The sequence below is a fragment of the Dendrobates tinctorius genome, unplaced genomic scaffold, assembly GCF_039654945.1.
Source record: "Dendrobates tinctorius isolate UK_male_01 unplaced genomic scaffold, ASM3965494v1 ptg000040l, whole genome shotgun sequence".
In the NCBI taxonomy this organism is placed as follows: Eukaryota; Metazoa; Chordata; class Amphibia; order Anura; family Dendrobatidae; genus Dendrobates; species Dendrobates tinctorius.
Genome location: NW_027361708.1, coordinates 33,062,697 through 33,077,251, shown reverse-complemented (window position 1 = coordinate 33,077,251; position 14,555 = coordinate 33,062,697). Strand labels below are relative to the sequence as shown.

General features: G+C 50.6%; 1 protein-coding gene across 2 annotated transcripts in view; it reads right to left on the bottom strand.

Moving 5' to 3' along the window:
• UNC5B (unc-5 netrin receptor B) overlaps positions 1-14,555 on the bottom strand; it is a 248,751-nt gene that overhangs the window by 18,762 nt on the left and 215,434 nt on the right. For both annotated transcript variants that reach the window (XM_073574899.1, XM_073574900.1), the window contains one exon: positions 14,253-14,486. In XM_073574899.1, coding sequence (XP_073431000.1) covers positions 14,253-14,486 — 234 coding nt within the window. The remainder of the gene's footprint in view (positions 1-14,252; positions 14,487-14,555) is intronic.

Sequence of the window (14,555 nt, the reverse complement as noted above, 5' to 3'; positions counted from 1 at the left end):
AATACACATCTAGTTATTATTATTAAGTTGATTTCCGCAATTAATACAGCCCGAATCGCTACACGCACAGACTCCGTTGAGGTGTCGTTTCGAAGCCAGCGTCCATGTGAGGTGTGCTAAGTATTTTTCGTGTCGATCGGATTTGTAGTTTTTGCGCAATTTGCGTTTGAAAATTTTTTTTCCCGTCATTGGAATGCACTGTCTCCAATGCATTTGAATGGGAAGCTTAAAACGTGCCCTGAGGCGATTGAAATGGCAGTTGAGCTCATTGATATGCGCAGGCACACCCAGTTACTATGCCAACGCCTACGAACGTCACATGACAACCCCAGGAGAGAGCGTCTGCCACATAATATCAGCTCTTAAAGCAAAGCCCACAGCACAAATGCAAATCTAGCTTCATCACATGACGCATGCCCCTGAGAGAGAATGTGTGCGCCAAAGTGGATTTAGAAGCCCAGTGAGCCACCCTGGCTCTTAAAGGGCCGACGCGCCAAAGTGATTCTTAAAGAGCCGGCGCACCAAAATGAGTCTTAAAGGGCCGGCGCGCCAAATCGAAAGCGGAGTGACCCAAGGCTCCAAATCGGAGGCTGATAAGACTCTGGCCTACAAAAAGGAGGCTGAGCAACCCTGGCATCCAAATCGGACCCAGAGTGGCCTCGCCCACCAAATCAGACCCAGAGTGGCCTCGCCCACAAAATCGGACCCTGAGGGGCCCCACCCACAAAATCGGACCCTGAGGGGCCCCACCCACAAAATCGGACCCTGAGGGGCCCCACCCACAAAATCGGACCCTGACTGGCCCTGGCCACAAAATCGGACCGACGGGCCCCGGCCACAAAATCGGACCCTGAGGGACCCCACCTACAAAATTGAACCCTGAGGAGCCCCGCCCACCAAATCGAAACCTGAGGGGCCCCGCCCACAAAATCGGACCCTGAGAGGCCCCGCCCACCAAATCGGACTCTGAGGGACCCCACCCACAAAATCGGACCCTGAGGGCCCCCAATCACAAAATCGGACCCTGAGGGGCCCCAATCACAAAATCGGACCCTGAGGGGCCCCGGCCACAAAATCGGACCCTGAGAGATCCCGGCCACAAAATCAAACCCAGAGGGGCCCCACCCACAAAATTGGACCCTGGGGGCCCCGCCCACCAAATCGGACCCTGAGGGGCCCAGCCCACCAAATCGGACCCTGAGGGGCCCAGCCCACCAAATCGGACCCTGAGTAGACCCGGCCACAAAATCAGACCCTGAGGGGCCCCAACCACAAAATCGGACCCTGAGGGGCCCCGGCCACAAAATCGGACCCTGAGGGGCCCCACCCTCAAAATCGGATCCTGAGGGGCCCAACCAACAAAATCGGACCCTGAGGGGCCCCAGCCACAAAATCAGACCCTGAGGGGCCCCAGCCACAAAATCGGACCCTGAGGGCCCACCCACAAAATCGGACCCTGAGTGGCCCTGGCCACAAAATCGGACCCTGACGGGCCCCCGGCCACAAAATCAGACCCTGAGGGGCCCCGGCCACAAAATCGAACCCTGAGGGACCCCACCTACAAAATTGAACCCTGAGGAGCCCCGCCCACCAAATCGGACCCTGAGGGGCCCCGCCCTCAAAATCGGACCCTGAGAGGCCCCGCCCACCAAATCGGACCCTGAGGGGACCCGCCAAACAAATCGGACTCTGAGGGACCCCACCCACAAAATCGGACCCTGAGGGCCTCCAATCACAAAATCGGACCCTGTGGGGCCCCAACCACAAAATCGGACCCTGAGGGGCCCTGGCCACAAAATCGGACCCTGAGAGACCCCGGCCACAAAATTGAACCCAGTGGGGCCCCACCCACAAAATTGGACCCTGGGGGCCCCGCCCACCAAATCGGACCCTGAGGGGCCCAGCCCACCAAATCAGACCCTGAGGGGCCCCTGACACAAAATCGGACCCTGAGTGGCCCCGGCCACCAAATCGGACCCTGAGGGGCCCCACCCACAAAATCGGACCCTGAGGGGCCCCACCCACAAAATCAGGCCCTGAGGGGCCCCACCCACAAAATCAGACCCTGAGGCCAAAGTGGCCCCTGAGAGGCACCCACAGTTAAATCGTATCCTGACTTGAAAGTCTTGCAGGGGCAGCAGGCAAGTCTCTCTTAAAGGGGCAGCCCGGGCACCATTTCAAACCACTATCTGTACTTCCTTCAGGAAATACACATCTAGTTATTATTATTAAGTTGATTTCCGCAATTAATACAGCCCGAATCGCTACACGCACAGACTCCGTTGAGGTGTCGTTTCGAAGCCAGCGTCCATGTGAGGTGTGCTAAGTATTTTTCGTGTCGATCGGATTTGTAGTTTTTGCGCAATTTGCGTTTGAAAATTTTTTTTCCCGTCATTGGAATGCACTGTCTCCAATGCATTTGAATGGGAAGCTTAAAACGTGCCCTGAGGCGATTGAAATGGCAGTTGAGCTCATTGATATGCGCAGGCACACCCAGTTACTATGCCAACGCCTACGAACGTCACATGACAACCCCAGGAGAGAGCGTCTGCCACATAATATCAGCTCTTAAAGCAAAGCCCACAGCACAAATGCAAATCTAGCTTCATCACATGACGCATGCCCCTGAGAGAGAATGTGTGCGCCAAAGTGGATTTAGAAGCCCAGTGAGCCACCCTGGCTCTTAAAGGGCCGACGCGCCAAAGTGATTCTTAAAGAGCCGGCGCACCAAAATGAGTCTTAAAGGGCCGGCGCGCCAAATCGAAAGCGGAGTGACCCAAGGCTCCAAATCGGAGGCTGATAAGACTCTGGCCTACAAAAAGGAGGCTGAGCAACCCTGGCATCCAAATCGGACCCAGAGTGGCCTCGCCCACCAAATCAGACCCAGAGTGGCCTCGCCCACAAAATCGGACCCTGAGGGGCCCCACCCACAAAATCGGACCCTGAGGGGCCCCACCCACAAAATCGGACCCTGAGGGGCCCCACCCACAAAATCGGACCCTGACTGGCCCTGGCCACAAAATCGGACCGACGGGCCCCGGCCACAAAATCGGACCCTGAGGGACCCCACCTACAAAATTGAACCCTGAGGAGCCCCGCCCACCAAATCGAAACCTGAGGGGCCCCGCCCACAAAATCGGACCCTGAGGGGCCCCGCCCTCAAAATCGGACCCTGAGAGGCCCCGCCCACCAAATCGGACTCTGAGGGACCCCACCCACAAAATCGGACCCTGAGGGCCCCCAATCACAAAATCGGACCCTGAGGGGCCCCAATCACAAAATCGGACCCTGAGGGGCCCCGGCCACAAAATCGGACCCTGAGAGATCCCGGCCACAAAATCAAACCCAGAGGGGCCCCACCCACAAAATTGGACCCTGGGGGCCCCGCCCACCAAATCGGACCCTGAGGGGCCCAGCCCACCAAATCGGACCCTGAGGGGCCCAGCCCACCAAATCGGACCCTGAGTAGACCCGGCCACAAAATCAGACCCTGAGGGGCCCCAACCACAAAATCGGACCCTGAGGGGCCCCGGCCACAAAATCGGACCCTGAGGGGCCCCACCCTCAAAATCGGATCCTGAGGGGCCCAACCAACAAAATCGGACCCTGAGGGGCCCCAGCCACAAAATCAGACCCTGAGGGGCCCCAGCCACAAAATCGGACCCTGAGGGCCCACCCACAAAATCGGACCCTGAGTGGCCCTGGCCACAAAATCGGACCCTGACGGGCCCCCGGCCACAAAATCAGACCCTGAGGGGCCCCGGCCACAAAATCGAACCCTGAGGGACCCCACCTACAAAATTGAACCCTGAGGAGCCCCGCCCACCAAATCGGACCCTGAGGGGCCCCGCCCTCAAAATCGGACCCTGAGAGGCCCCGCCCACCAAATCGGACCCTGAGGGGACCCGCCAAACAAATCGGACTCTGAGGGACCCCACCCACAAAATCGGACCCTGAGGGCCTCCAATCACAAAATCGGACCCTGTGGGGCCCCAACCACAAAATCGGACCCTGAGGGGCCCTGGCCACAAAATCGGACCCTGAGAGACCCCGGCCACAAAATTGAACCCAGTGGGGCCCCACCCACAAAATTGGACCCTGGGGGCCCCGCCCACCAAATCGGACCCTGAGGGGCCCAGCCCACCAAATCAGACCCTGAGGGGCCCCTGACACAAAATCGGACCCTGAGTGGCCCCGGCCACCAAATCGGACCCTGAGGGGCCCCACCCACAAAATCGGACCCTGAGGGGCCCCACCCACAAAATCAGGCCCTGAGGGGCCCCACCCACAAAATCAGACCCTGAGGCCAAAGTGGCCCCTGAGAGGCACCCACAGTTAAATCGTATCCTGACTTGAAAGTCTTGCAGGGGCAGCAGGCAAGTCTCTCTTAAAGGGGCAGCCCGGGCACCATTTCAAACCACTATCTGTACTTCCTTCAGGAAATACACATCTAGTTATTATTATTAAGTTGATTTCCGCAATTAATACAGCCCGAATCGCTACACGCACAGACTCCGTTGAGGTGTCGTTTCGAAGCCAGCGTCCATGTGAGGTGTGCTAAGTATTTTTCGTGTCGATCGGATTTGTAGTTTTTGCGCAATTTGCGTTTGAAAATTTTTTTTCCCGTCATTGGAATGCACTGTCTCCAATGCATTTGAATGGGAAGCTTAAAACGTGCCCTGAGGCGATTGAAATGGCAGTTGAGCTCATTGATATGCGCAGGCACACCCAGTTACTATGCCAACGCCTACGAACGTCACATGACAACCCCAGGAGAGAGCGTCTGCCACATAATATCAGCTCTTAAAGCAAAGCCCACAGCACAAATGCAAATCTAGCTTCATCACATGACGCATGCCCCTGAGAGAGAATGTGTGCGCCAAAGTGGATTTAGAAGCCCAGTGAGCCACCCTGGCTCTTAAAGGGCCGACGCGCCAAAGTGATTCTTAAAGAGCCGGCGCACCAAAATGAGTCTTAAAGGGCCGGCGCGCCAAATCGAAAGCGGAGTGACCCAAGGCTCCAAATCGGAGGCTGATAAGACTCTGGCCTACAAAAAGGAGGCTGAGCAACCCTGGCATCCAAATCGGACCCAGAGTGGCCTCGCCCACCAAATCAGACCCAGAGTGGCCTCGCCCACAAAATCGGACCCTGAGGGGCCCCACCCACAAAATCGGACCCTGAGGGGCCCCACCCACAAAATCGGACCCTGAGGGGCCCCACCCACAAAATCGGACCCTGACTGGCCCTGGCCACAAAATCGGACCGACGGGCCCCGGCCACAAAATCGGACCCTGAGGGACCCCACCTACAAAATTGAACCCTGAGGAGCCCCGCCCACCAAATCGAAACCTGAGGGGCCCCGCCCACAAAATCGGACCCTGAGGGGCCCCGCCCTCAAAATCGGACCCTGAGAGGCCCCGCCCACCAAATCGGACTCTGAGGGACCCCACCCACAAAATCGGACCCTGAGGGCCCCCAATCACAAAATCGGACCCTGAGGGGCCCCAATCACAAAATCGGACCCTGAGGGGCCCCGGCCACAAAATCGGACCCTGAGAGATCCCGGCCACAAAATCAAACCCAGAGGGGCCCCACCCACAAAATTGGACCCTGGGGGCCCCGCCCACCAAATCGGACCCTGAGGGGCCCAGCCCACCAAATCGGACCCTGAGGGGCCCAGCCCACCAAATCGGACCCTGAGTAGACCCGGCCACAAAATCAGACCCTGAGGGGCCCCAACCACAAAATCGGACCCTGAGGGGCCCCGGCCACAAAATCGGACCCTGAGGGGCCCCACCCTCAAAATCGGATCCTGAGGGGCCCAACCAACAAAATCGGACCCTGAGGGGCCCCAGCCACAAAATCAGACCCTGAGGGGCCCCAGCCACAAAATCGGACCCTGAGGGCCCACCCACAAAATCGGACCCTGAGTGGCCCTGGCCACAAAATCGGACCCTGACGGGCCCCCGGCCACAAAATCAGACCCTGAGGGGCCCCGGCCACAAAATCGAACCCTGAGGGACCCCACCTACAAAATTGAACCCTGAGGAGCCCCGCCCACCAAATCGGACCCTGAGGGGCCCCGCCCTCAAAATCGGACCCTGAGAGGCCCCGCCCACCAAATCGGACCCTGAGGGGACCCGCCAAACAAATCGGACTCTGAGGGACCCCACCCACAAAATCGGACCCTGAGGGCCTCCAATCACAAAATCGGACCCTGTGGGGCCCCAACCACAAAATCGGACCCTGAGGGGCCCTGGCCACAAAATCGGACCCTGAGAGACCCCGGCCACAAAATTGAACCCAGTGGGGCCCCACCCACAAAATTGGACCCTGGGGGCCCCGCCCACCAAATCGGACCCTGAGGGGCCCAGCCCACCAAATCAGACCCTGAGTAGACCCGGCCACAAAATCAGACCCTGAGGGGCCCCAACCACAAAATCGGACCCTGAGGGGCCCCACCCTCAAAATCGGATCCTGAGGGGCCCAACCAACAAAATCGGACCCTGAGGGGCCCCAGCCACAAAATCGGACCCTGAGGGGCCCCGGCCACAAAATCAGACCCTGAGCGGCCCAACCACAAAATCGGACCCTGAGGGGCCCCGGCCACAAAATCGGACCCTATGTAGCCCCCCCACCAAATCGGACCCAGAGTGGCCCCGCCCACCAATTCAGACCCAGAGTGGCCCTGCCCACGAAATCAGACCCAGAGTGGCCCTGCCCACCAAATCGGACACCGCGGGGGGCCCACCAAACTGGACCCTGAGGGGCCCTGCCCACCAAACTGGACCCTGAGGGGCCCCGCCCACCAAATCGGACCCAGAGGGGCCCCACCCACCAAATCGGACCCAGAGGGGCCCCACCCACCAAATTGGACCCAGAGGGGCTCCGCCCACAAAATCAGACCCTAAGGGGCCCCACCCACAAAATTGGACCCTGAGGGATCCCGTCTACCAATTCAAGCCCTGAGGAGCCCAGGCCACCGAATTGGATCCTGAGGGGCCCCACCCACCAAATCAGACCATGAGGGGCTCCACAGGCCAAAGTGGCACCTAGAAGCACCCACAGTTAAAACGGATCCTGAGTTGAAAGTCTTGCAGGGGCAGCAGGCAAGTCTCTCTTAAAGGTGCAGCCCGGGCACCATTTCAAAGCACTATCTGTACTTCCTTCAGGAAATACACATCTAGTTTATTTTAAAATCTTTCAAAGATTAATGTTTGTCTTTCTTTTCTAGGCTCCACAGCGGGAGGAGGACCTCGCCCTGGACAACGACGAGCTCATCCGTCTAGTCCAGGAGCGAGTCCCGTTGTGGGACACCCGTCACCAACTGCACTCGGACAACGTGGTGATCCGGCGGCTCTGGAACGAGGTGGCCGCATCGCTGATGGATGGCTGGGACAACGCCTCTCCCCGGGTCTGCAAGGATTTTCGTAAGTATTTAAATGCAGTGTGATGCAGCAGTGATCTTGGCCGGGATCACCCAACTGTGTGTGATGCTATTAACTCCATGGAGTTTCTATCATCACACACAGTTGGATGATCACAGCCTCCAGTGCATAGTCTTACTTTTTTTCTTTTTTTTTTTTTCCACCACAGTGAACAAAGTCAGAACCCGTTGGCGCTCGATGAAGGACCGCTTCAACAGGGATATCCGTCAGGAGAATCAGGTTCGCAGTGGTGCTGCGGCAAGGACCGGCACGAAGTACAGATACCATCGTGCCTTGGCATTTTTAAGACCGGTCCTTGCCTCCCGAACGTAAGTATTTTCTAGTTGTATTGTGTTTTATTCTGTGCTTTTCTATTCCACAGGAGTTGGCGATTGTTAATTTATGGTAGTAATTTCTTTCTTTTCTTTTCACAGCACCTGGAGCAGCACCCTGCAACCTGGGCCCGAAGCGGTCCTTCATCAAGCTGCCCCGGACCCCTCCCAGCCATCCATCAGCGAGGAAGCACCTTGCAGGTCTGCACCACAGTCATCTGGAGACCAGGAAGCTGGTCGCTCAGGTGTTCCCCTGTCCCAGGTCTCTGCCACTGGTTTTGCGGGCACTTCCCGCCAGCAGCGGCAGAGGACCTCGGACAGGCCTCTCATGCCCGAGTTCGTTGAATTGAGCTCGGTCTTTCAGAGTAGCCTCAAGGCACTCTCCGATAGACTTGAGAGTGGTTTCCTCCTTTTGGACCAACGTTACAAGTCTATCGAGGGTCGCCTGGAGCGCCTGGAAGTCGACCTCGCCAGACCAGCGCATCATTTTTATACCCAAATAGCTCGGGACACGGCGGAACACCTTACCCCTGACCTCCAGTTGACTGTCATGCAGGCCTGCAACAATGCTTTTATGCAGGCTATGCAGCAGAGTAGGATTATGCAGCAGTCAGCGGTGGCATTTCCACCGGTGCCACCCCTGACTCGTTTTACAGCATTACCTACTTCTGCTGCATATCACTGCACAGCCACCACACTTCCAAGCCTCGCCGGACACCAATATACCGCCCCAAGTCCGAGTGCAGCTGGACACTTACCCGCCAACACCATGCCAAGCGCTGCTCCTGCCTGGCCCACTGCTGCCGCCACCACCACTGGATGGCCCGTCGTCACCACCCCTGCCTGTAGCGCCGCCACCACCACCACCAGCGGGAGGACCACCCCGGTATGGACCGCCACAGCCACCACGCCTGCATGGACCGCCACCACCACCTCAGAGCAGCATCAGCTGGGGGACCCGCATTCAATATTTACGGCCCCTGCCAGGACATCCACCACCACCAGCATGCCACAGCAGGTACAAGATCCTGGCAGGCGGTCCACAAGCGCCAGGCGGTCCCCCAGCTCCAGCCAGTCCACAGCCTCCAGGCGTTCCAGAGGCTCAAGGCGGTCCAGAGGCTCAAGGCGGTCCCCGGGGTCTAGCCAGTCCTCAGGCTCTAGCGAGGACAGCAGCAAGACGACGGGCCACCGTCATAAAAAAACAAAGAGGAGGACTCTGACCCTCCCTCCTCCCTCACCTCCCACTTCACAACTTTCCTTGCCTCGGCTCCCTTCCCCCACTTCTTTGGTTCCTCCTTCCCCTAGAACCCCTTACTCCACCCAAAGCCGTTCCTCATCCCTCCACACCCCCCAGTTTCCACCAACTAAAAAATAAGTAAAATAAATGTTATATTTTTATTTCAAAATAATGTTTGGTTGTGTCTTTCGCCGACTGCACACACTGCGCCGTACACTATGGTTTGTTTTTCTTTAGTTTATACCGGATGGTCAGCCATCCAACTCTGAAAGGGATACTATATTTCATTTTTTTTTTATTAATATATATATATATATATATATATATATATATATATATATATATATATATATATATATATATATAAAAAAAAATGAAATATAGTATCCCTTTCAGAGTTGGATGGCTGACCATCCGGTATAAAGTAAAGAAAGGGAAGCCACCATAAAAAAAATAATATATATATATATATATATATATATATATATATATATATATATATATATATATATATATATTTTTTATGGTGGTTTCCCTTTCTTTACTTTAACCTGGGCAGGTGAGTAGTGGAGTTTATTAAGACACAGTACACTGGGTACAGGTATAAAAAAACATGTATTTTATTTTTAACAAACAACAAAACTATTAAACCATTTGATCCTGCCATGCTACACGACCCACATCAGATAAAAAGAAGTCCGCAAATTGGTCCCTCATTTGGGCAACTTCGACTGAGGACCGAAGAGGGTGCTGAGTAAAATCTGGCAAAGGGTTGGCAGCAGGCTCATCCATGTCAAAGTTCGGCTGCTCCTTTGCCATAACAAAATTGTGCAGAACCACGCATGCCTTCACCACCTCATCCACTGTTTCCATTTTGAGATTGATGGCGGTGCTGAGAATTCGCCATCTGGACACTAGAATGCCAAAGGCGCACTCTACAGTCCTGCGAGCCCTCGTAAGCCTGTAGTTGAAAATTTTCTTGGGGTGGTCCAAGTCACGGCTGGAGTACGGCTTCAGCAGGTTTGGGCACATCTGAAATGCCTCATCCCCAACCACTACAAATGGCAGTGGTGGAGTTTGGGTTTGGGGAAGAGGCCGTGCCAGTGGAAAATTGAAATGGTTGCCGTACAACCTCCAGCCCATATCAGAGTTCTTAAAAGTCTGTGAATCGTTGCCCCGTCCGAATGCCCCTATGTCCACCGCCACAAACCGGCAGTCTGCATCCGCAATGGCCATTAGGACTGTGGAAAAGTACTTCTTGTAGTTGTAGTACTCAGAGCCACTTCTTGCAGGTTTTGTGATGCGGATGTGCTTCCCGTCCACCGCTCCTAGGCAGTTCGGGAAATTGCAGACTGCCCAGAATTTCTCCGATATTTGAAGCCACTTTTCGGCAGTGGGCAATGGCAGACACTCCGGACACAGAACATCCCACAGAGCCCTGCAGGTGTCGGCAACAATCCCGGATAAAGTAGAGATTCCCAGCCGGTACTGGAAATGCAGGGATGAAAGACTCTTTCCAGTTGCCAGGAACCTGCCAAACATAAAAAGAAAAAATAATTATATTTCTGTCTTGGGTATTACTAAAAACACTGAAAATAAAAAAGTACATGGCCTAACTATTTTGCATGTTTTTTTAATACAACATAGCAAAAAAACATTTTATAAATAATGTTAAAATTCAATAGCCAAAAAAAAACCCTAATTTTTTGGATCAAAAAAAAAAATGGGATTAGTACATGCCAGAAGAAAAACCATTATGCAAAAAAGCAATTTCCCAAAAATAATGTTAAAATTCAATAGCCAAAAAAAAAACCTAATTTTTTGGATCAAAAAAAAAAAAAAATGGGATTAGTACATGCCAGAAGAAAAACCATTATGCAAAAAAGCAATTTCCCAAAAATAATGTTAAAATTCAATAGCCAAAAAAAAAACCTAATTTTTTGGATCAAAAAAAAAAATGGGATTAGTACATGACAGAAGAAAAACCATTATGCAAAAAAGCAATTTCCCAAAAATAATGTTAAAATTCAATAGCCAAAAAAAAACCTAATTTTTTTGACCAAAAAAAAAAAAAAAAATGGAAAAAGCCAAAAAAATTATGCAAACATAACAACATACATACCGTAAGGTGACAAGGAGCCTTTCTTCGGGAGGAATGGCACGCCGGAGCTGAGTGTCCCGTCTCCGGATGTTTCCTTCAACCATACCCAGCAAGTCAAGGAAGCTTTCCTGGGACATCCGTGTATAGTCAGCAAATTTCTCCGGGTTTTCCTGTAGCTCGCTGTACAGCGTGTGATATGCTCCACGGCTTGCCCGGAGTTCGATGATTGGATGCCTCCAAAACCGACGCCGCTGCCGTCTCTGCTGTCTCTCCCTCTCCCTTTCTTGCTGGCAACAAAAGGCATGCGCCTGAGACAGCGCGATGTCAAGATCCAGCTTGAAGCGGAAATTATCCAGACGCAGGTCCATCTTGACACCGGAAACAGCAGCAAAATCTGATGAATTCAGCAGTACAGGGTCTATAAAACATTCCAATGACACACGCCCACTGGTGAACCATTGGTGTTCAAGGATTTTTCTATTGTGAAATGTCACACCTAAAAACGCATGCGCATAAAAAACGCAACCGCATGCAAAAACGCATGTAAAACGCAAGTAACGCTGCGTTTTTTTGACGCATCAGCGTGCGCATGACGAAAAAAAAACGCGCGTTTGTTTTGCGTTTTTCTTTGCGTTTTTTATGCGCACGATGCGCTGCGCAAAAAAACGCTAATGTGAAACTAGCCTAAGCTGACTACATACACAGATATTTGGGTACATTTAGAGAGAAATGTCCTACTTAGACTTTGTGTGTTTTTTTTTTCTTTAACTGATGCATCAAGGAATTGACCAACTTGAAAACGATCTTTTTATTTACTGCCCTCTGATTTTGCGACTCGAGGGTAGAGCGTGAAATCTTATTTCCAAAGAAGTTATCAAAGGGAATACAAAGCTCCTCTTCACGTCAAAATAAATAACAATCAGAATAATTAAATATCATTTTCTTAAATATTAATTCAAAAAAATAAAATGTGAAAAACAGTTTATTCCCTTAAAACAAGAACTGCAGAATATTATTAATCAGGATCTTAATTAGAAAGCCTTAGAAGTGGCGCGCTCTACAGAGATGTCCTAGAATATGGAAAGAACAGACAACGCCAGACGACTTATTTATTCAAGTAATCTCTTCGTTAGTTTGTTTGCTTAAATTATCTGTTGAGATAATTAGGTCATTAGGAAGAGATTCACTTGCTTGTATGCAAAACTTGAGAAGTAGTAAAAATAATTACTTTTTTGCCCTTTAAACACTAAGGAAGGTAGCCGAGAACATTAATTACGGAGAAGCTACAAGGTTAGACAGCTATATGTTGCCTTAATACCAGATATTTGAATATTTAAAATGGTAAAATAAGGAAGGATTTAATTACTCTGCTCTTTTTACTACTGAAAATAGTATTTGAGCTCAGCATTTCTAAAAGGTCTGCTAATTATTGGCCCAGGATCAGCCCATTCCTATGACTGATTTCTACAGTTAATAACCCATTTTTGAGGTTACTCGAATATAGTCCATAGGCTATAAAAACATAAATGCTTTACATTATTAAGCAGGACTGACTCCAGCACCTGTCACCATTCATTCCTCTAACTCATTCCCCATTACGCCATTAAACATTTGTACTTTCCTCGGATGAACTGAAAAACTTACTGTTCATTTTGATTGATCTTTACAGTTTCTGTCCTCTTATTCTTAAAGATAAAGGGTTATTCCAATATTCAGAGATGGATATTGTCAGACAGTATTTGCAAAAACAAGCTTTTTAGCAAGTTACAGTTCTGTTGCCTAGGAGACCGACCACTGCTGTTGTCTGGCTTGTAAACACTGGCCAGCTTCAAAACAATGTTAATACGATCAATAGAAAAAGAACTTGTAAGGACTGAGAGGATTTTGCTGTCTAGCAGCCATGGTTGATCTCCAAGGCAACAAGCTGTAAACAAAATCAAAGCGGTAATACCTCAAGAATGGCTGAAAATGTTAAAAAGCAATAAATGTCAAAATGTCTTGTATTTACAAGAACTATGTGACAATACCTATTCATGAAGATGGGAACAACTCTGTAACACGACAATATAAAAGAACTCCTTTTTGAAAAGAAACTGGCGCAGGAATAGCTGATCAGAGTTCCGTCATCTATAACCCCTGGCAATCAGCTGAATATGTTTTTTTATTTTTTAGCCTGCAGCTCCCACTGCAGGAGAAATGGCGCATTACATGCTGCCTATTCGAATGAATGTCTATGCATGTAAGGTATGCCGTGTCAGGAGTGCTGGAACTGCTCTTATGGAGCCCTTGGTTCAGGTTCATGGGGCACATGGACGGGAATTATCTTTATGACATAACTGCTTAAAATAAATTGTGCACCCATTAACAAACTTATTAGGGTGCTAAATCAAAACAGTACACAAATGATTTTAGGGGAATTCGCTAATCAGGAGACAGGAACAAAGAGTCTCTCACTGAAATTCTTTTGTAACCTTGGCCAGATCTGTGCCTTGCCACAATTCTGTCTCTGAGCTCCTTGTCCAGTTCCTTTGACCTCATGATTCTCATTTGGTCTGACATGCACTGTGAGCTGTGAGGTCTTATATAGACAGGTGTGTGCCTTTCCAAATCAAGTCCTATCAGTTTAACCAAACACAGCTGGACTCCAATGAAGGAGTAGAACCATCTCAAGGAGGATCACAAGGAAATGGACAGCATGGGACTTAAATATGAGTGTCTGAGCAAAGGGTCTGAATACTATTAACCATGTGGTATGTGTTTTGTTTTGTTTTTTTTTTTTAATAAATTTCTACATTTCTGTTTTTATTTTTTTTCAGGGGTGCAGGGTATGCATTAATGAGAAAAAAATGAACTTTTTTGAAAACTTTTTTGAATTTACCAAAAATGGCTGCAATGAAAAAGAGTGAAATATTTAAGGGGTCTGAATACTTTCCGTACCCACTGTATATATTAGGAAGTGTCATAAAACCTTTACTAAAGATAAAGTGTCAAAGCCCGTGAAATGGAGTCTGCGTCTCCAGAGCTACTGAACCATGGGAAAAGGACAATACAAATTTTCCAGTCCTAAGTTAACAAAAAATTAGAATGGGTAAATAAATATTTAGAATAAATTGCTAGCTATGTCCAAAAGAAATATTCATAGTCAAACAAGTTACCTTTAATGCGTCCGGCGTGTCTTCTAAGCAGTACACCTTGAGGTTGTATTCTAGAGATGTGGAGAGAATTGGGGCAAATATGGCCAGCTGGAGCCTCTTTATGGCAGATCTGGAATACGATTCCCCTACAAAGGCGTAGGTCCCCAGCTGGTCTAGTAAGATGTGACAAGACTGGTTTTCAAGCTGACAATAACATGGAGTGTTGAGCGTCTCTTCATTTAACGTCACCACCTCCTGAAAACAACATCAATGTGTCACTTATGTGTACACGGACAGATTTTTTCTTAAAAACCTACAGTTCAG